This window comes from Ambystoma mexicanum, chromosome 13 (genome assembly GCF_040938575.1).
Source record: "Ambystoma mexicanum isolate Mex_15411 chromosome 13, UKY_AmexF1_1, whole genome shotgun sequence".
Lineage (NCBI taxonomy): Eukaryota > Metazoa > Chordata > Amphibia > Caudata > Ambystomatidae > Ambystoma > Ambystoma mexicanum.
The window spans coordinates 748350088-748373806 of record NC_090938.1 but is presented as its reverse complement, the minus strand read 5'-3'; the positions used below and the strand labels follow the sequence as shown (position 1 = coordinate 748373806).

Here is a 23719-nt window from a genome sequence, read left to right as displayed (position 1 = left end):
TTTGCAGACCCCGTATGTATTGCAATCTGTTCATCTGATACCTTGTGTGAAGTGGTAAGAAGGCTTGCATCCTTCGTGCGGCTACTCTTTAGTACGTATTGAGGTTAAGCCCAGTTTCAATAGTATTCTTTCAACAGTCGAGGAACTGCGCAAGCCTACCACCGCTTCCAACACTTGGCTTTCCAATTTCCTCCAGGCAGCCCCATTGTCTGGGCTACAGATCCCCGCCCCATAGAGCACAGCAAGGCCAACTTTTGTCTTAAAGGCCCTAGTTAGTGGGAAGACCGTGGGGGCACCTCTATTACCTACAGTGTTGGTGTTGCCACGTAAAGGAATTGACTTTATCGCGCCGCTTCCGCTGACGCGTGCTTCAACAATGGCCTTTTTCATATCATATTCCCCACGTGCATGGGCGTAATTTTAGGGGGGGCAGGGGTGTTTGTCCCCACCCAACTTTTATGGCACACCATTTTGTCCCCATTCATTTGGCAGGGGCACATTTTCTTCAGCTGTCATGTCCCCCCCAACATTTTCATAAAAGGTACTCCACTGCCCACGTGGCAGTCAGCCTTACACTGTTGTTCCACCAATGCAGCCATAATGCTGCTACCTACCCATCCCCAACCGCTTCGCTTTCCCTCCATTAATCACAAATTCAGGTGCAATTCTATGGTTGGAGGGAAGCAAATGGGCACCGCAATGGAATGCTCGTCTAGTCCAGTGAAATTGCCTCTATCGATGGCGCAATGGCGTACAATGGTACAACACAGGATGAAAAAACCCCTCCTGAAACAAAGTGGCGGGGGACCCTGAGATTCCTGTCAGCTATGGACATGCGCAGATCTTCGGACGAATCTGCTGTTCCCTTTATAGTGTGTGTTCCCCTGCAGCACTGCAGGGGCTGCACGGGTGCCCATTACAGCCTTGAGTAACTCAATCTGCCTCTTGCCCTCTTTTGGGGAGGTATTCTTTCACAGCAAAAGAAACTGGGGGTTCAGAAAAGTACAAATTTAAAAGAAAACGCCACATATACAGGGTTGTGTTAGCCCCCTATGTGATAATTTGTATCCAGAGCCTTCCCGATGTAAACACACAAGGATCATGCTGCCGCTATCTGTGTGTAGATCCGCTCATGCTGCCGCTATCTGTGTGTAGATCCGCTCATGCTGCCGCTATCAGTGTGTAGATCCGCTCATGCTGCGGCTATCTGTGTGTAGATCTGCTCATGCTGTCGCTATCTGTGTGTAGACCCTCATGCTGCCACTATCTGTGTGTAGATCCACTCATGCTGCCACTATCTGTGTGTAGATCTGCTCATGCTGCCGCTATCTGTGTGTAGATCCGCTCATGCTGCCACTATCTGTGTGTTGATCTGCTCATGCTGCTGCTATCTGTGTGTAGATCTGCTCATGCTGCTGCTATCAGTGTGTAGATCCTCATGCTGCCGCTATCTGTGTGTAGATCCTCATGCTGCCACTATCTGTGTGTAGATCCACTCATGCTGCCACTGTGTGTAGATCTGCTCATGCTGCTGCTATCTGTGTGTAGATCCGCTCATGCTGCCGCTATCTGTGTAGATCTGCTCATGCTGCCGCTATCTGTGTGTAGGTCCGCTCATGCTGCCGCTATCTGATCCTCATGCTGCCGCTATCTGTGTGTAGATCCTCATGCTGCCGCTATATGTGTGTAGATCCGCTCATGCTGCCCTATCTGTGTGCAGATCCGCTCATGCTGCCGCTATCTGTGTGTAGATCAACTCATGCTGCCACTATGTGTGTGTAGATCCGCTCATGCTACCGCTGTCTGTGTGTAGATCCGCTCATGCTGCCACTATCTGCGTGTAGATCCGCTCATGCTGCCACTATCTGTGTGTAGATCTGCTCATGCTGCCACTATCTGTGTGTAGATCGCTCATGCTGCCGCTATCTGTGTGTAGATCCTCATGCTGCCACTATCTATGTGTAGATCCGCTCATGCTGCCACTATCTGTGTGTAGATCCGCTCATGCTGCCACTATCTGTGTGTAGATCCGCTCATGCTGCCACTATCTGTGTGTAGGTCCTCATGCTGCCACTATATGTGTGTAGATCTGATCATACTGCCGCTATCTGTGTGTAGATCCTCATGCTGCCACTATCTGATCCTCATGCTGCCACTATCTGTGTGTAGATCCCCTCATGCTGCAGCTATCTGTGTGTAGATCCGCTCATGCTGCCACTATCTGTGTGTAGAACCACTCATGCTGCCACTATCTGTGTGTTGATCTGCTCATGCTACCGCTATTTGTGTGTAGATCCGCTCATGCTGCGGCTATCTGATCCTCATGCTGCCGCTATCTGTGTGTAGATCCTCATGCTGCCGCTATATGTGTGTAGATCTGATCATACTGCCGCTATCTGTGTGTATATCCTCATGCTGCCACTATCTGATCCTCATGCTGCCACTATCTGTGTGTAGATCCGCTCATGTTGCCGCTATCTGTGTAGATCCTCATGCTGCCTCTATCTTTGTAGATCCTCATGCTGCCACTATCTGATCCTCATGCTGCCGCTATCTGTTTGTGGATCCACTCATGCTGCTGCTATCTGTGTGTAGATCCTCATGCTGCCGCTATCTGTGTATAGATCCACTAATGTTGTATGTAAACCACTAGTAATCCCCCGCCATGAGCATTTCCTCCACAGCATCTGATGGTTAAGACTGTTGAACACTCTGGAGAAATCCACAAATCAACCAGTTCAACTGTTTTTGCATTATATATTTTCACCCATGAGAAGTAGAGGAGCCCTTTTCGAAATCCCAACTCCAGGGGACAAGATGATCAACGAAGTACCATGTACGCGGCACCGCAAGAGGATTTTTGCAAGGGCTTTACTGCAAATACCTATTGCCTCTATAATGAGGTTGTTTTCGACGGGCCTTGCGCTCTGCTGTTGTGTAAGAAGACCAACAAATTTCCTTTCCTGGCATTTGGAATTTTGCTCATGGCAAGCGTGCGACTAAAGGCAGGACACAGGCGAGTAGCCCGCCATAAAGGTTTGGGATTACGCCAGCTGCGGCTGTGCCAACCGGGCCAGATGCCCGTTGGGGATTCAAGGCCATAATTGGTTCTCTATCCAGTTAGCGCTAGAAGCGGTATCCTATACCGCAGGTGCAGTTACTATTCCATATATTACTACTTTTACCCGCAGGAAGTCTCCCTTCTCACAGGATACTTTTAGGGTGAAGACCCTATAGTAATTGTACTTTTTGACACCCACTCCCAGATCAGCAGAGCTCTATTCTCCTCATTTCACTGTTAGATTTTCTTTTGACTTTTAGAATGTTTTGTATCCTAATTTTTCCCCCCAAACCGTCCACTCAATAATGTGCTCTCCTTATAGATGCTCTATAGCAGAGCTGAGTGCTGGGAAATACAGCATGCTACTGTATATGTGCAGTATGTGAGGCTTCAAGGTCATTTTACAAAGAGATTTCTACCTTGAGGATATTCAATAGGACTGACCACAGAACAGCCCTTTAAAACTTTGGAGAAATGAATGTGATGGGATGGGACTTGTGCCAGCCCTGGACTGCAGTTGGTACCGGTTGCCTCATACCTTCATCCGCTGTCTGGAAGCCGGGGACCAAGGCAAGTGGCACCTGCAGGATGCCAACATGCCCTCTGTTCAACATGTGTTGGCCGACGCCCAAGACGAATCAGGGTGCAATTCAGAAGCTGGCCAGAAAGTTGGAAAAACACCTGAGCAGGTCAGCTGCTAAATATCTACCGCTCGGATTGAAACCGGGCTGGAGTGGCATATGCATTCAGGGGAATCGTACCAAAATGTCTCCCTCACAATTACAATGGCCGAAATTGACGACTTTTGTTTCTTTATTGGACCCCCCTTACACCACATATATATGTGAGGGGTACAGAATATAGTATTAATATGGGTGGGGGGATGCAGGGGTCTCCCCCCCGCATATATATGTGGTGTAAAGGGGTTTAAAAACAAAAGTCGGCATTTTCGGCCATCGCAAATTGTCGCATAAATCCCCTTCAGGCCGTTGGAGAAGAGAAACTCGGGTTGAAATCTAGAAGAATAAAATACCCTATTTTGCCATGATTGTAATGGATGGAATTTGAGCAACAAGTCACAGGAAACCCTTTAGTTAAAGGATAGTTCTGGGACTTTTTTTTTATTGTCCCTACGGTTCGGCCATGTGTTTTTAAGCATAAATCGGTAGATCGTAGAAAACTTTCCTATGGACCTTACCCGACTTTTCGTCCATTAACGCACTCGAAATCAGCCGCCATTTTCTAATAATCCTATCATTTCCCCCCATCGCCCTGGCTCACCTGCTTTTGCGGCACTAAATCAAATCCCCCGCCCCTGAGCCTGACATCAGCAGACGCGTACCCCCCATTTCCCAACGCCAAAGCACGTTTCGTGTCAACAATCGCTGCGCCTCAGCTAATGAAGTGTCGCCATGGAAATGGCAGGACGCCTCTTTCCTCTATAAGTATAAACACACGGTTTCACAACACACAGCAGCAGATTTTCGATTCCATTACTCTCTCTGTGTTACTTTGAGTATTCTGTGACTCGTTTCTGTGCTCTGGTCAGATACCTTCGCCGCTTCTAGGCCTTGTGAACACCTGTACCATCTCTGTAAATTATTTTACTTTCTTTACCACACAATGGCTACAATAATGCCGTATATGTACGAGCCTGAGTACACCGAGGAAGAACTACTGGAAAGGCAAGCACGCGAAAACGATGGGGATTCGGACGGCAGTTGGGAGGACCAGTCAACGGATGAAGAGCCTGGACCATGTCGCATGGACGGCGTCTCCACCTGGTGCACGTGCAATCGGTGCGAGCTAATGCCAACTGAGGAGGAGAACTGCTGCTGCCGTGAAAATTCCGGGTGCTTGGCCTACATTTCGGAAGGCGAGCCAAGTCCGCAATGCATCACCGAGCTGCCAGAGTTCAGGGAAGCCTGCCTCTCACGGACCGTGTTGAGGATGATGATGGTGCTTATGCACGAACTTCGCGGCACTGTTCGTCCACGTAATCCGAGTAACGAGTAAGTATACTCTGGTTGTGATGTCAGTGATGCCACTACTATTTCATGGTCGTCTCCCACATATAAAATTACATCTACATATCATTCGAATGCATGTAAATTGGTTCCATATTGTGCATTTTCTAAATAGAATTTTTTTCAAAGCAGAATGACATTTTTTACCTGAATCGACAGTGATAAGAAAGTTTTGTCATTTTAATACAGTTTGCATCTTTCATTTTCACAGGTGGTACAGGCTGGTGGCCTATCGTTGCTTCACTTGGTGGCTTCACGGGAGGCTCGGACACCGCGTTCGGTGAGTAATACCTGCCTGTGCGGTACTTGCCATTAGACAACATTTCCCCAGCGACAGTGGACAATACCGCGGATTTTCCCTGGTTGTGCTGCAACCGGAACTTTACAATGTGTAATGTTTATTATTTATGTTCAATTGAAATTAAGATCTAAAATAAAACCCAACATATATTTTAACAATGGTTGTTTTGATTTTTTAAATGAATCTAGTGTGTCTCCATTGAATAGTCTTCCTGTGCCTTGTCTTGTCACACCACATGTCTCCGGCCAGCATCCTCCCTCACGCTGGCCGCCCACCTTCAATCCACATAACCATTGAACCCATATGCAGCAGACATACATATGTTATTTTGCGGGTTGGCATCAAGCCTCCCGGCCTTGCCTCCTCCCCCAAAAATACTTACCACACCACTTTGTTCAAGCATTGGCAATAAAAGGAAGGCCGTTGGATTTTATTGATACAAAACATGGTTATAGGTAAATAATCCATATGGTTGATCATAATAAATCATCCTTTTGGGCACCGGGTACAGAGATGAACCCCTCTGGCCCGTGCCGCCTTGCCACCACAGGCCAGCCTGCTGCTGACTAACTGCCTAGGCATCCAGGGTCTCCAGGGTGAACTGCACCCATATATTCTCCTGGGAGGGTGAGGTATTTATAAACTCACCCCCCTGCCTTCCATGTACTAGATCCTGCAGCCTGCCTCTTACATGCAGTTAGATGGCCTCTCCTTGGTGAGGCCCTGCGGCAAACGAGTCTTGTTTGCACGACCACCGCCCCAATCCACCCCCCCCGCCCTATCAAAGGCAGTTTGCACCGGGGTACTTGTGCTGGCAAGTGGAGCTGTCAGGGAGCGATAAAGGCCAAGAGGTGCCAAAGACCATGTACACTTCAAAGTGGTCTATAGAGCATGGGTTGTTGTTCCCATGTCTACCTCCAGACCCCGTGTCTCCTGCCAAGCATCCCCCCTCACGCTGGACAGCCCCCTGCAATCCACATAAGTGTGTCTCCATTCACAAGTCTTCCTGTGTCTTGTCTGCACGACCACCGCCCCAATCCACCCCCCCCGCCCTATCAAAGGCAGTTCGCACCGGGGTACTTGTGCTGGCAAGTGGAGCTGTCAGGGAGCGATAAAGGCCAAGAGGTGCCAAAGACCATGTACACTTCAAAGTGGTCTATAGAGCATGGGTTGTTGTTCCCATGTCTACTTCCATACCCCGTGTCTCCTGCCAAGCATCCCCCCTCACGCTGGACGGCCCCCTGCAAACCGCATAATGCCACGACATATACACGTCATTCATTCACAAACACACCCCTGTTTCGAATTCTTTATAACCCACTTCATATTCTAATGAGAACTTCTTTGCGCTTTGCTAGTCAACCCGTGAAGGTGCTGGTTATCTGCTCTTCGTCTCTGTGAACTTCCGTGACCACTTCGAGGAAACTCGTCAGTTTGCAACCTGTGAACTGCTCCCTGTTCTACGACAAGAAACTACTCTGATCCCTGCATCTAACTGTTTGTTCGTCAAGGTAAGGCCATGTACCATAATCATTTTGCGTCCAAATTCTTTTCGTTCAAGACAGTACATGCAAGGAACTAGTCACATGTTCTGAGTTTAGTCAAATTATCTTTCTATTTTTTTAAAGTTATTCAAATACTTATCCGCATGTGAATAACGTGTATAGTTCCAAGAACCAAAACGAACCTTGCATTGAACCTTTTATGTGTCATTTAATTTTTTGACACATTGGTATTCATAGAGAATTGTTGATCTTTACTTTTCAGAACTTTCCACAATGCCTGCCTGTTCCATTGGCGGTTGCCCTTCGAAGACCCATGATAAATCTGAAGGTACTATAATGCATGTTTTCCCTAAGACAATAGATCAGATAAGAGAATGGGTCCGATATTGCGGATATCCACCGTCTGAGCTTGAAAGTAGAGTCCTAGAAGTCTTTGCGGACAAGAGGGGTGATCGATACCGCATCTGCAGCAGGCACTTTAGCTCAGACATGTACTCCACATCATTGCTAATAAAGAAGAACACACCGCGAGCGAGGCGAAAATTGCTCTCAACCGCTATTCCCACTCTATTCGTCCACATCCCTCCACTGGTGAGTCAAGTTTACGTATTTATCTCTCGGCCTTGCGGTAGTGTGTAGCATTAGCTAACAATAATTTCCCCATTTATGTATCCACTCAATATGAAGGCGGAAGATTCTCCATCCGTGTCGTTATTGCAGTCATCAGCCACTTCAAGCGCCTATCGGGTAATCTTACTTAGCTATTCTGCCACTGACTTGTTTTAGGCATGTAAATCAATAGTTTTAATATATCGTGTGATTATTTTACCTAATGGTACACCCTTGTACTCGTCCTCTAGTCTTTGTTTTCAGTTATAATTATTGTTATCCAAAATAATGCAAGTACTGTCTTTCAGGGAGATGCTGAGGAGTCCAACGTATTGACGACAACCGTTGATGTCACTCAGATGCTCGAGGTACGTTTCCGGACAGTTCCATCGATGGAGATCATCAGATCTCGCATTCTTGTAGCGTGATTGTTACACACAATGTTTCTTTCGTTTTTAGCCATTGATATGTCCTTCTGTCGTCGCCCTCCTATGTGTCTTCTTTTTTCAATATTGTGTTCATTACTAATGAAAGTCCTATGTTTCAGGGAGTCGATGGAGCATTAGTCCAAGAAGAAGGGGGAGCATGCAGTTACGGGTCGGCGCAACAGCTTGCAGAAGTGTGCACCGCAGTTACATCGTCCCTTGATGTTCTTATGCATTTCGAGGTATGGATACTGACAGTTCGATCAAGCGAAATCATATGACGTGATTACATCCGCTATACTTCCTTCTTTATTAACGCAAGTACTATGTTTCAGGGAGATGACGGAGCTTCTTCTACAAGAACATCACCCCTAGTAGTTGATGCAGATATCTGGGTGGTGACACTTCCAACGATCGAGCAAATCGAATCATATTTAGATATCCATTATTTATTTTAGACAACTGATCATTTGTGCAGGTCTATTTAGATGAGCCGTTGACGCCTGCACAAAGTGTATGTTCTTTTTAACAAAATAGAAAACCATACTAATGCAATTACGGTGTTTCAGGGAGTTACTGAAGCATCATCTTCAATAATATCATCAATGGAAGTCTATGAGGAGCCCGAGGTATGGATCTTGACAGTTCCATCTAACTAGATCAACAATGCGTGAATAATTGTCGTTTGAATGTTCTACACAAAGCGTTCATTCGTGTTTTGCTATTGAGATGTACGTCGGTATTGGTCCCCAAGTACATTTTGTGTTTTCAATATTATTATACATACTAATGAAAGTTCTATGTTTCAGGGAGTCGATGGAGCGTCAGTGCGTGATGGATGTGCTTATCATGAAAATATAGTCGTTGCAGCGCAAGAGGAAGTGGAGACATGCACACACGAGTCGGAGCAACATCGTCCCGATGTTGAAGTTCGAGGCAAGAAAGTTTCAAAGAAAAGAAAGCAACAGAAGGTTAGTGTCCTGGTCACTATATTATGTTGTTTTTCACTGTTAATAGTTCAATACTGTAAGTTGTGTTTAAACTGAACATCCCTTTTCCAATCTGTCCTCTAGTTGCGAGTGGGTGTACGAACTAGATCTACACAGACAGTGAAGCGAACGAGAGATGTTGCTTGTCAAACCTTTTGGCAGGGACTTGAGACTGGAGATGCATCGTGCCAATGGGAAGAATATGAAGTGATTGACAACGGAGCTATACCACATCCAGCCATTGATAGTGAATGTCCTCCTGGTAGTTCGGATGCAGTCGGAGATCAATTCACAGAATCCACACCCGCAAAAACTAAGACCGCGAGAAAGTTGAAGAAATTGTTTTATTCACCCATCGCCGGAGAAGGAACAGATGTTGCAATGGAAGAGAATGAAGTGGACGACAATGAAACACCATCAATATCACTGAACATAGCGGAAGACGATATCAGAGATTCTACCTTTCATGTGAGTGACATGTCCTCAACGTTACAGGCCGAACCAGCTGGGATGCAGAGTGACAGTATAAGGAAAGAGGCCAAATTCATTGTATTCGATAGTTGTTTGATTGATATTATTATTCGGATGAAATGTGGGCATTCGGTTGGTGGGGAAGTATGTGGGGAGCCATTGATTAATGTGACTCGTGCAATTCGAGGCACTAACCTTAAAATACATGCCACCTGTACAAAATATCATCCTTTCTCATGGTCTGCACAACCCATGCTGGGGCACCTGCCAGCAGGCAATCTACTTTGTGCAGCGGCTGCACTTTTTAGTGGTTCAAGTTTTAAAAAGTTAGAGTCTTTCTTTCAGTTTGTGGGAATCCATTTCATTGCGAAAACTCAGTTCTACAAATACCAAACCGATTATCTATTTCCAGCCATTAGCGAAGCTTGGAGAATGGAAAAAATGTCTATTGATAGTACATTCGCGGGCAAACGGTTCAGGCTAGCCGGTGATGGACAGTGCGACAGCCCAGGATTTTCAGCCAAGTACTGCACCTACCACTTTCAGGACATGGAAAGTAAGAAAATTGTGAGTTCGGTGGTCGTGCAGGTGTCACAAAGTACATCCTCAGTGGCCATGGAGAAAGTTGGCTTTGTAGCATCATTGCAAGAACTACAATCGCGGGGAATGGTGATCGACCTGATAGCCACGGACAGACACGTTTCAATTGCCAAGACAATGAGAGAAGAGTACAAAAATATAAATCACCAATTTGACGTTTGGCATCTTGCAAAAACAATCAATAAAAAAATGTCGGCTGCAGGTAAAAAAAAAGATATGCAAGGTATTTCACAGTGGTCCAAGTCAATCAGCAACCATCTTTGGTGGAGCTCAAAAACATGTGGAGGGTCGTTGGAAATTCTACTGGAAAAATGGCGGTCAGTAATGCTACACTGTAGCAATGTTCACTGCTGGACCACAAACCAACTTTTCCACAATTGTGAACATGGCCATTTGTCCACAGAGGAGGCACGGAAGAAGAAGTGGTTGATTCCTTCATCACCCACTCACAAAGCCATTGAAAAGATTGTATTTGATAAAACTATAACAAGAGATTTGAGGGGACTCACGGAATTCTGCCACACAGGAGATTTGGAGGTGTTCCATAATATGTGCCTAAAGTACAGGCCAAAACGATTGCATTTTGGCATGGAGGGCATGATAAATCGGACTCTTCTAGCGGTCTTGGCACATAACCATAATGTTGGCCGTCAACAAAGTAGGACGACCGGAACTTTAGGGACGCTTCGCTACAATAAGGCCTTCACAAAAAGAAGTAAACAATGGGTTATCAAACCAGTGTTTGAGGATATGCAATATGACTTTATTGAGAGACTTATTGTTGATGTCCTAGATAGGCACATACATGGAGTTGTGAACGAACCTGTGCAGGGGACAACTGCATTGCCACCCAACATTGCCTCTGTTCCATGTCCACCTAAAGAAGAGCTCATTGAGAAATACACATCACGGTTTAAATGATTGTAATTTGATTGTCTGTTCTCTCGAGTCTCCTCATGTCGAAGGCCCATTGAATATGTGTAGCTATGTATTGTGTAAATAAAAGTGATTGCTCTGTGAGTCCTGTGAGATGGCCTTACACTGAATGTAGCTAACTAGGAATGTGTGCTCGTTCAAAGTGAAGGTCAGCTGCTTTGATTTTTTTCTCGGGTGCCGGAATGGCCCACGACTCAGTATAAGGTTCTATTGTTATTTGACCTTGACAGGCCGGGACCATCCCGAAAGACTTCTTTTTGGGGGTGTGGGGCAATAACGTAAGAAACGATAATGAATATAATTTCAGAAACGAAAGCCATTTAATGTTCGTTCATTAGAAGAAATAACGTCGGCATAGAAGGAGTGGTATTTCGGGGCTGCCCTACGCACAGACACAATGGAAAATGCAAATATAATGTAAGTAACTCTTTAGATGAGTTTATACTGCAATTTAATTACTATACAGTAGCTTTAAAGACAGGTTAAGTTGTACTTGTTCGTTCTATGTGGCATATTGTTTTGTACCGCGCACTATCTTGAGGAGAACCATCTCCTTTTATGGAAGCACCTCAAAACCTTCCTCTTTGCTTCTGCTTTCTCTCTCCCTCTCCCCTGCTACAACTGGTCCACTGTCTGCGACCTCGGTCCTGGGCCCTTCCACTCTCCACCTGCACTGCCTCCCTGTCAACCCCTGCACTGGGGGACTGTCTCAGTATCCTACAGCCCCCCCTTGACGTATAATACCCAGTTGCACTGTCCTAGCTATGAAATAATTTCCTGACCTAATATATAAAATGAATAATTTTAATAAAGATCTGATGGTGAGACTAATTTCATTTTTTATGTTTTTAAAACAGGTACATCCTTCATTATTGTATGTGTCACGAGTACCAGACACTGGCGGATGGCTTTTATAACCGCCAGTTGCTTCTCCGCGTGAACAACGTTAGCACCCTGACCATTTTATGGGACGATCGCCAAGTACAAGTATGCCCTTACGCGGTACTAACGGCTAGATGCAACATACAGACCGTTGTGGTGGCCTAGTGCCTCGTTGTTGGAACAGCCATGCGATTATCAGTGCGACCGAAGAGCTTATTTTATCGGAAACCAACACCCTGTGTACTGCACACGAACATCGCTTGCCTCAAGACGAACTATTTTGGATCGAGAGCAAAGAAAAATGCAAATCGCAGAATATTCTCTAAACATTTGATGTCCAATAAATGTACTTTGCTAAATGGACAATCTTGCCGTTTGCTTTTAAACCACAGTTTCATATTCCGAATTGTGGCGCTGTATTGTGAGATGATCTAAGACCCTGTGTACAGCTAAGGAACATCGCGTGCCTCAAAACAAACTTTTTGGAACGTGAGCAAATAAAAATGCAAATCGCTGAATATTCTCTAAACATTTGATGTCAAATAAATGTACTTTACCAAATTTACAATATTGCGGTTTGATTTAAAAGTACAGTTTCATATTCCGAATTGTGGCGCGCTGTGTTGTGAGCTAATCTGTGTTGGTTTCCGGGTTCTGTGTGTAGTCGCGTAGAAGACGCCTGGGCGCGTTTGCCTACGCAGCACAGTCACGTCACGGATAGAGGCGGGGAATATGAATGTTTTGATAAAGTCTGTTTCAGGGGCGGGGGATTTGATTTAGTGCCGCAAAAGCAGGTGAGCCAGGGCGATGGGGGGAAATGATAGGATTATCAGAAAATGGCGGCTGATTTCGAGTGCGTTAATGGACGAAAAGTCGGGTAAGGTCCATAGGAAAGTTTTCTACGATCTACCGATTTATGCTTAAAAACACATGGCCGAACCGTAGGGACAATAAAAAAAAAGTCCCGGAACTATCCTTTAAGCCAGAGAAATTGGCCCACAGGTCAAGTAAAGCAGCTCATACTTAAAAGTAGAATCAAGTTCTAACAAGGTAGATGAAATCAGTAAACGGAAGTGCTTACACACTGGGCACGTTGGTGGTAGCGTGTGTTTCAAGAGACACATGCACATTACAAGACCTCCATTTTTAGTTTGGGCTATGAAGTGGTGCTGAAAGCGCTACCTTTAAAGCTGAAAATATTGTCAGTAAAATAAGAGCTTTAACATGAGAACTTGATATAGGGGCTTTGAATTTGGGTCCGTTATGCTTTTCCAATGGAGATGATATTTGAGGAGGGATACAGCGTTGTTAGGTTATTGAATCCCTCTCATTCCCTGCCCGTAGGTATGCTAATCCCTATGGTTAATCCCACCCATTCCTGTCTATGTCAGAATTCTTTGAGTTTCTGAGGTCTTCCATGGAGGCAGCCATCTTGGATATCTGTCTCTAAGGTAACTCTCTGGAAACAGGGCAAAACTAGCGGCCATCTTTCAATAGGAAAGATATCTTTAAAATGGCTAAAGTAATTTGCACAAACTTGTTTTTTTTAAGTGACACGCACCATGCAGCTTTAAAATAGTTAAAGTAGTTTGCATTTTGGAATTTCTTTTTTTTGTTGCTGTTGCAGTGTCAAACATTTTGCATGTTCTGCATATTTTCCAAATACCAAAAACTACGACTAGCACTGCATCGCTGCGATAGAGGGAGATTTACAACGAACAGAGACATCTCGCTAAAGACCAGACAGATTGTTTAACGCAGCGTCTACCGCCTGGTGCCTAGGCCACCCCCGTGACATGGCGGTCAGCTCTGTGTAAGCACAGTACATTTAAGTAAGGGGCGCACTCCAGCACATGTGATGCAGGGTTATCTCATGCCACATGCTGTGTCGTCATTATCCCCATGGCACTGGGGGGATATGACGCCATCTCGGCGCTATGTGATCGGCTTACGGCTTTTCACGAGGAAGACCCCCTCGGCTCTGTGAAGGAGAGGCATCTCTGTGAGCCATTGGGCACAGCTACTCTTAATAGTTGATGCTAATATCGGAGCAATGCCTTTATTTCCCCAAGAAAGAAAGGGTCAAATTGAACTCCTTTCCTTCGAGAAGGCCCACTCATCCTGTAACATCACAGAAGACCCTACTCCTAAACCCAGCAAGGCTTGCAGGTTAAAAGTTTAGGTTACTACCTCTAAAAACTTAAAATCTACAAATATTGGGAATGCCACTGCTAAGAGTTAGTGTATTAATCACGATGGAATGTTTTTAATTTCACAGTAGATTTTTAGTTTGGGCTGTTAGGTGGCGCTTAAGCATCACCTACAAGTTGAAAATACTCATTGGAGTACTGGTGTGGTCGAGATGTCTTGTGAGGAGGGTCACATTGCTGGTGGGTGTTGTTTGATTATTTTCCAAACAAGCATTGACAAAGCCAGCAGTGTTAGCTCGTGCACAGGCATTAAATAGGCATTTGCCAGGTAGTGCTATCATATGGCCAGGTGATCACACCGTGTTCCAGCTGCTAACACCTTGTGGCTAAGTAGTGCCATTATGGCAGTGCCTAGCAAATAGCTACCCCGTGCCAGCACAAAAACTCAAACTGTTGGCTTGGCCAATGCTTGCTTATAAATAGTCACGACCCTATAAGCAAATTAATGTTTACTCTTACCGCTCCCACATTTGGAACAACATAATACTAGCAGTCCATTGCCTCATTAACGGATACACTTATAAAGCATGCCTGTACCCCAAGGGGTCACCTGTTCCCCCAAAGGACCCGTTTATTTGGTGTTGTACTTCGCATTAACATGTCCTCTTGATTTCTTTCAGGGTGAATTGGCGCGCCCCAGGAGTGGAGGTTATCGGGCCAAAGATTGCCATTAAACATCGTAAGAATACCCTCGTCACTGATTGGTGCACAGCGCCCCACTGCTCCAGTCCTGTGGGCGCCCCCTCGTGGACTCACCAAGTACTGCAGCCTCATGGCCTCAGCACATGCACTGGCAACCAGCTGGACTCTCCCAGTATTATAATATTACGAGCCCCACACATTCACTGATAACCACTGGACTCTCCCAGCACTTCAGGCTCATGGACCCCACACTCACTGATACCAACCTGAGCTCTCCCAGCCCTAGGCCCTGTTAGACCCTATACTAACTGACAGAAAGCTAAGATCTCCCCAGTACTACAGCCGCAGGGGTCTCACGGTACTGTAGCCCCATGGATCTCACTACAGCCTCATGGACCCTAATCTCACTGACATCACCCAGCACTCTCCCATGTGCTACAGCCTCATGGGTCCCACCCTCTCTGACATCACCCTGCACTCTCCCCTGTGCTACAGCCTCACTAGCCCCACACTCACTGACACCAACCTGCACTCTCCCCTGTGCTACAGCCTCATGGGTCCCACCCTAACTGACACCAACCTGCACTCTCCCCTGTGCTACAGCCTCATGGGTCCCACCCTCGCTGACATCACCCTTCCTTCTCCCCTGTGCTACAGCCTCATGGGTCCCACCCTCTCTGACATCACCCTGCACTCTCCCCTGTGCTACAGCCTCATGAGCCCCACACTCACTGACACCACCCTGCACTCTCCCATGTGCTACAGCCCTATGGGCCCCACACTCACTGACACCAACCTGCACTCTCCCCTGTGCTACAGCCTCATGGGTTCCACCCTCACTGACACCAACCTGCACTCTCCCCTGTGCTACAGCCTCATGGGTCCCACCCTCTCTGACATCACCCTGCACTCTCCCCTGTGCTACAGCCTCATGAGCCCCACACTCACTGACACCACCCTGCACTCTCCCATGTGCTACAGCCTTATGGGCCCCACACTCACTGACACAAACCTGCACTCTCCCCTGTGCTACAGCCTCATGGGTTCCACCCTCACTGACACCAACCTGCACTCTCCCCTGTGCTACAGCCTCATGGGTCCCACCCTCTCTGACATCACCCTGCACTCTCCCCTGTGCTACAGCCTCATGAGCCCCACACTCACTGACACCACCCAGCACTCTCCCATGTGCTACAGCCTTATGGGCCCCACACTCACTGACACCACCCTGCACTCTCCCCTGTGCTACAGCCTCATGGGTCCCACCCTCTCTGACATCACCCTGCACTCACTCCTGTGCTGCAGCCTCATGGGTTCCACCCTCACTGACACCACCCGGCACTCTCCCATGTGCTACAGCTTTATGGGCCCCACACTCACTGACACCACCCTGCACTCTCCCCTGTGCTACAGCAGCATGAGACCCACATTCACTGACACCACCCTGCACTCTCCCCGGTACTACAGCCTCATGGGTCCCACCCTCGCTGACATCACCCTGCACTCTCTCCTGTGCTGCAGCCTCATGGGCCCCACACTCACTGACACCACCCCACACTCTCCCCTGTACTACCACCGCAGAAGCCCCACACTCACTGACACCACCCTGCATTCTCCCCTGTGCTACAGCCTCATGGGTCGCACACTCACTGACATCACCCTGCACTCTCCCTGGTGCTACAGCCCATGACACCACCTTGCACTCTCCCCTATGCTACAGCCTCATGGGCCCCACACTCACTGACACCACCCCGCACTCTCCCCTGTACTACCACCGCAGAAGCCCCACACTCACTGACACCACCCTGCATTCTCCCCTGTGCTACAGCCTCATAGGTCCCACACTCACTGACATCACCCTGCACTCTCCCTGGTGCTACAGCCCATGACACCACCTTGCACTCTCCTCTGTGCTGCAGTCTCATGAGCCCCACACTCAATGACACCACCCTGTACTCTCCCCTGTACTGCAGCCTCATGAGCCCCACACTCACTGACACCACCCTGTACTCTCCCCTGCACAACAGCCTCATGGGCCTCACACTCACTGACATCACCCTGCACTCTCCCCTGTGCTACAGCCTTATGGGTCCCACACTCACTGACACCACCCTGCACTCTCCCCAGTGTTACAGCCTCATGGGTCCCACACTCACTGACTCCACCCTGCACTCTCCCCAGTGCTACAGCCTTATGGGTCCCACACTCGCTGACACCACCGTGCACTCTCCCCTGTGCTACAGCCTCATGGGTCCCACGCTCACTGACACCACCCTGCACTCTCCCCTGTGCTACAGCCTCATGAGCCCCACACTCGCTGACACCACCCTGCACTCCCCCCTGTGCTACAGCCTCATGGGTCCCACACTCACTGACACCACCCTGCACTCTCCCCTGTGCTACAGCCTCTTGGGTCCCACACTCACTGACTCCACCCTGCACTCTCCCCAGTGCTACAGCCTTATGGGTCCCACACTCGCTGACACCACCCTGCACTCTCCCCTGTGCTACAGCCTCATGGGTCCCACCCTCGCTTACACCACCCTGCACTCTCCCCACACTCACTGACTCCCCCCTGCACTCTCCCTTGTGCTGCAGACTTATGAGTCCCACACTCACTGACACCACCCTGCACTCTCCCCTGTGCTACAGCCTCATGAGCCCCACACTCGCTGACACCACCCTGCACTCCCCCCTGTGCTACAGCCTCATGGGTCCCACACTCACTGACACCACCCTGCACTCTCCCCTGTGCTACAGCCTCATGGGTCACACCCTCGCTTACACCACCCTGCACTCTCCCCTGTGCTACAGCCTCATGGGTTCCACCCTCACTGACATCACCCGCACTCTCCCCTGTGCTACAGCCTCATGTGCCCCACACTCACTGACACCACCCTGCACTCTCCCATGTGCTACAGCCTTAGGGGCCCCACACTCACTGACACCAACCTGCACTCTCCCCTGTGCTACAGCCTCATGGGTCCCACCCTCTCTGACATCACCCTGCACTCTCCCCTGTGCTACAGTCTCATGGGTCCCACCCTCTCTGACACCAACCTGCACTCTCCCCTGTGCTACAGCCTCATGTGTCCCACCCTCGCTGACATCACCCTTCCCTCTCCCCTGTGCTACAGCCTCATGGGTCCCACCCTCTCTGACATCACCCTGCACTCTCCCCTGTGCTACAGCCTCATGAGCCCCACACTCACTGACACCACCCTGCACTCTCCCCTGTGCTACAGCCTCATGGGTCCCACCCTCGCTTACACCACCCTGCACTCTCCCCTGTGCTACAGCCTCACGGGTCCCACACTCACTGACACCAACCTGCACTCTCCCCTGTGCTACAGCCGCATGGGTCCCACCCTCTCTGACATCACCCTGCACTCTCCACTGTGCTACAGCCCCATGGGTCCCACCCTCTCTGACATCACCCTGCACTCTCCCCTGTGCTACAGCCTCACGAGCCCCACACTCACTGACACCACCCTGCACTCTCCACTGTGCTACAGCCTCACAGGTCACACCCTCACTGACATCACCCTTCCCTCTCCCCTGTGCTACAGCCTCATGGGTCCCACCCTCTCTGACATCACCCTGCACTCTCCCCTGTGCTACAGCCTCATGGGTCCCACCCTCTCTGACACCAACCTGCACTCTCCCCTGTGCTACAGCCCCATGGGTCCCACTCTCGCTGACATCACCCTTCCCTCTCCCCTGTGCTACAGCCTCATGGGTCCCACCCTCTCTGACATCACCCTGCACTCTCCCCTGTGCTACAGCCTCATGGGTCCCACCCTCTCTGACATCACCCTGCACTCTCCCCTGTGCTACAGCCTCATGAGCCCCACACTCACTGACACCACCCTGCACTCTCCCATGTGCTACAGCCTTATGGGCCCCACACTCACTGACACCAACCTGCACTCTCCCCCGTGCTCAGGGGTGGACTGGCCTATTGGGAACTCTGGAGATTTCCCGGTGGGCCTCTGCACCCTGGGCCTCTTGTGTGTGGTATTTCCAAATTTTCTCATAGGAAAAGCATTGGGCTTGCTGAAAATGTCTAACATGGGGCCACTTTGAGCTTCATTTCCAGGGCCTCTTTTGGTCCCCAGTAATTATTTCCAGGGCCTCTTTTAGTTCCCAGTCCACCCCTGCCTGTGCTACAGCCTCATGGGTCCCACCCTCGCTGACATCACCCTTCCCTCTCCCCTGTGCTACAGCCTCATGGGTCCCACCCTCTCTGACATCACCCTGCACTCTCCCCTGTGCTACAGCCTCATGAGCCCCACACTCACTGACACCAACCTGCACTCTCCCCTGTGCTACAGCCTCATGAGACCCACACTCACTGACATCACCCTGCACTCTCCCCGGTACGACAGCCTCATGGGTCCCACCCTCGCTGACATCACCCTGCACTCTCCCCTGTGCTACAGCCTCACGAGCCCCACACTCACTGACACCACCCTGAACTCTCCCCTGTGCTACAGCCTCATGGGTCCCACCCTCGCTGACATCACCCTTCCCTCTCCCCTGTGCTACAGCCTCATGGGTCCCACCCTCTCTGACATCACCCTGCACTCTCCCCTGTGCTACAGCCTCATGGGTACAACACTCTGACACCAACCTGCACTCTCCTCTGTGCTACAGCCTCATGGGTCCCACCCTCGCTGACATCACCCTTCCCTCTCCCCTGTGCTACAGCCTCATGGGTCCCACCCTCTCTGACATCAACCTGCACTCTCCCCTGTGCTACAGCCTCATGGGTCCCACCCTCTCTGACATCACCCTGCACTCTCCCCTGTGCTACAGCCTCATGAGCCCCACACTCACTGACACCACCCTGCACTATCCCATGTGCTACAGCCTTATGGGCCCCACACTCACAGACACCAACCTGCACTTTCCCCTGTGCTACAGCCTCATGGGTCCCACCCTCTCTGACATCACCCTGCACTCTCCCCTGTGCTACAGCCTCATGAGCCCCACACTCACTGACACCAACCTGCACTCTCCCCTGTGCTACAGCCTCATGAGACCCACACTCACTGACACCACCCTGCACTCTCCCCTGTGCTACAGCCTCATGGGTCCCACCCTCGCTGACATCACCCTGCACTCACTCCTGTGCTGCAGCCTCATGGGTTCCACCCTCACTGACACCACCCTGCACTCTCCCATGTGCTACAGCTTTATGGGCCCCACACTCACTGACACCACCCTGCACTCTCCCCTGTGCTACAGCCGCATGAGACCCACATTCACTGACACCACCCTGCACTCTCCCCGGGACTACAGCCTCATGGGTCCCACCCTCGCTGACATCACCCTGCACTCTATCCTGTGCTGCAGCCTCATGGGCCCCACACTCACTGACACCACCCCGCACTCTCCCCTGTACTACCACCGCAGAAGCCCCACACTCACTGACACCAAACTGCATTCTCCCCTGTGCTACAGCCTCATGGGTCGCACACTCACTGACATCACCCTGCACTCTCCCTGGTGCTACAGCCCATGACACCACCTTGCACTCTCCCCTATGCTACAGCCTCATGGGCCCCACACTCACTGACACCACCCCGCACTCTCCCCTGTACTACCACCGCAGAAGCCCCACACTCACTGACACCACCCTGCATTCTCCCCTGTGCTACAGCCTCATGGGTCCCACACTCACTGACATCACCCTGCACTCTCCCTGGTGCTACAGCCCATGACACCACCTTGCACTCTCCTCTGTGCTGCAGCCTCATGAGCCCCACACTCACTGACACCACCCTATACTCTCCCCTGTGCTGCAGCCTCATGAGCCCCACACTCACTGACACCACCCTGTACTCTCCCCTGCACAACAGCCTCATGGGCCTCACACTCACTGACATCACCCTACACTCTCCCCTGTGCTACAGCCGTATGGGTCCCACACTCACTGACACCACCCTGCACTCTCCCCAGTGTTACAGCCTCATGGGTCCCACACTCACTGACTCCACCCTGCACTCTCCCCAGTGCTACAGCCTTATGGGTCCCACACTCGCTGACACCACCGTGCACTCTCCCCTGTGCTACAGCCTCATGGGTCCCACGCTCACTGACACCACCCTGCACTCTCCCCTGTGCTACAGCCTCATGAGCCCCACACTCGCTGACACCACCCTGCACTCCCCCCTGTGCTACAGCCTCATGGGTCCCACACTCACTGACACCACCCTGCACTCTCCCCTGTGCTACAGCCTCTTGGGTCCCACACTCACTGACTCCACCCTGCACTCTCCCCAGTGCTACAGCCTTATGGGTCCCACACTCGCTGACTCCACCCTGCACTCTCCCCTGTGCTACAGCCTCATGGGTCCCACCCTCGCTTACACCACCCTGCACTCTCCCCACACTCACTGACACCCCCTGCACTCTCCCTTGTGCTGCAGACGTATGAGTCCCACACTCACTGACACCACCCTGCACTCTCCCCTGTGCTACAGCCTCATGGGTCCCACGCTCACTGACACCACCCTGCACTCTCCCCTGTGCTACAGCCTCATGAGCCCCACACTCGCTGACACCACCCTGCACTCCCCCCTGTGCTACAGCCTCATGGGTCCCACACTCACTGACACCACCCTGCACTCTCCCCTGTGCTACAGCCTCATGGGTCCCACACTCACTGACTCCACCCTGCACTCTCACCAGTGCTACAGCCTCATGGGTCCCACACTCGCTGACACCACCCTGCACTCTCCCCTGTGCTACAGCCTCATGGGTCCCACCCTCGCTTACACCACCCTGCACTCTCCCCTGTGCTACAGCCTCATGGGTTCCACCCTCAATGACATCACCTCGCACTCTCCCCTGTGCTGCAGCCTCATGTGCCCCACACTCACTGACACCACCCTGCACTCTCCCATGTGCTACAGCCTTAGGGGCCCCACACTCACTGACACCAACCTGCACTCTCCCCTGTGCTACAGACTCATGGGTCCCACCCTCTCTGACATCACCCTGCACTCTCCCCTGTGCTACAGATCATGGGTCCCACCCTCTCTGACATCACCCTGCACTCTCCCCTGTGCTACAGCCTCATGGGTCCCACCCTCTCTGACACCAACCTGCACTCTCCCCTGTGCTACAGCCTCATGGGTCCCACCCTCGCTGACATCACCCTTCCCTCTCCCCTGTGCTACAGCCTCATGGCTCCCACCCTCTCTGACATCACCCTGCACTCTCCCCTCTGCTACAGCCTCATGAGCCCCACACTCACTGACACCACCCTGCACTCTCCCCTCTGCTACAGCCTCATGGGTCCCACCCTCGCTTACACCACCCTGCACTCTCCCCTGTGCTACAGCCTCACGGGTCCCACACTCACTGACACCACCCTGCACGCTCCCCTGTGCTACAGCCTCATGATCCCCACACACACTGACATCACCCTGCACTCTCCCCTGTGCTACAGCCTCATGGGTCCCACGCTCACTGACACCACCCTGCACTCTCCCATGTGCTACAGCCTCATGAGCCCCACACTCGCTGACACAACCCTGCACTCTCCCCTGTGCTACAGCCTCATGGGTCCCACCCTCGCTTACACCACCCTGCACTATCCCCTGTGCTACAGCCTCACGGGTCCCACACTCACTGACACCACCCTGCATTCTCCCTTGTGCTGCAGCCTCATGAGTCCCACACTCACTGACACCACACTGCACGCTCCCCTGTGCTACAGCCTCATGATCCCCACACTCACTGACACCACCCTGCACTCTCCCCTGTGCTACAGCCTCATGGGTTCCACCCTCACTGACATCACCCCGCACTCTCCCCTGTGCTACAGCCTCATGTGCCCCACACTCACTGACAGCACCCTGACCTCTCCCATGTGCTACAGCCTTAGGGGCCCCACACTCACTGACACCAACCTGCACTCTCCCCTGTGATACAGCCTCATGGGTCCCACCCTCTCTGACATCACCCTGCACTATCCCCTGTGCTACAGACTCACGAGCCCCACACTCACTGACACCACCCTGCTCTCTCCCCTGTGCTACAGCCTCATGGGTCCCACCCTCGCTGGCATCACCCTGCACTCTCCCCTGTGCTACAGCCTCATGAGCCCCACACTCACTGACACCACCCTTCACTCTCCCCTGTGCTACAGCCTCATGAGACCCACACTCACTGACACCACCCTGCACTCTCCCCTGTGCTACAGCCTCATGGGTCCCACACTCGCTGACATCACCCTGCACTCACTCCTGTGCTGCAGCCTCATGGGTTCCACCCTCACTGACATCACCCGCACTCTCCCCTGTGCTACAGCCGTATGGGTCCCACACTCACTGACACCACCCTGCACTCTCCCATGTGCTACAGCCTCATGGGTTCCACCCTCACTGACATCACCCCGCACTCTCCCCTGTGCTACAGCCTCATGTGCCCCACACTCACTGACAGCACCCTGCACTCTCCCATGTGCTACAGCCTTAGGGGCCCCACACTCACTGACACCAACCTGCACTCTCCCCTGTGATACAGCCTCATGGGTCCCACCCTCTCTGACATCACCCTGCACTCTCCCCTGTGCTACAGCCTCATGGGTCCCACCCTCTCTGACATCACCCTGCACTCTCCCCTGTGCTACAGCCTCACGAGCCCCACACTCACTGACACCACCCTGGTCTCTCCCCTGTGCTACAGCCTCATGGATCCCACCCTCGCTGGCATCACCCTACCCTCTCCCCTCTGCTACAGCCTCGTGGGTCCCACCCTCTCTGACATCACCCTGCACTCTCCCCTGTGCTACAGCCTCATGAGCCCCACACTCACTGACACCACCCTGCACTCTCCCCTGTGCTACAGCCTCATGAGACCCACACTCACTGACACCACCCTGCACTCTCCCCTGTGCTACAGCCTCATGGGTCCCACACTCGCTGACATCACCCTGCACTCACTCCTGTGCTGCAGCCTCATGGGTTCCACCCTCACTGACATCACCCGCACTCTCCCCTGTGCTACAGCCGTATGGGTCCCACACTCACTGACACCACCCTGCACT

At 51.0% G+C, this 23719-nt stretch overlaps 1 protein-coding gene across 1 annotated transcript in view; it reads left to right on the top strand.

Moving 5' to 3' along the window:
• The window catches only part of LOC138520679 (uncharacterized), a 135302-nt gene that overhangs the window by 75436 nt on the left and 36147 nt on the right, over nucleotides 1-23719 (top strand). The window contains exon 8 of the mRNA XM_069632952.1: nucleotides 14637-14695. Within this exon, the coding sequence (XP_069489053.1) occupies nucleotides 14637-14695 (59 nt within the window). The remainder of the gene's footprint in view (nucleotides 1-14636; nucleotides 14696-23719) is intronic.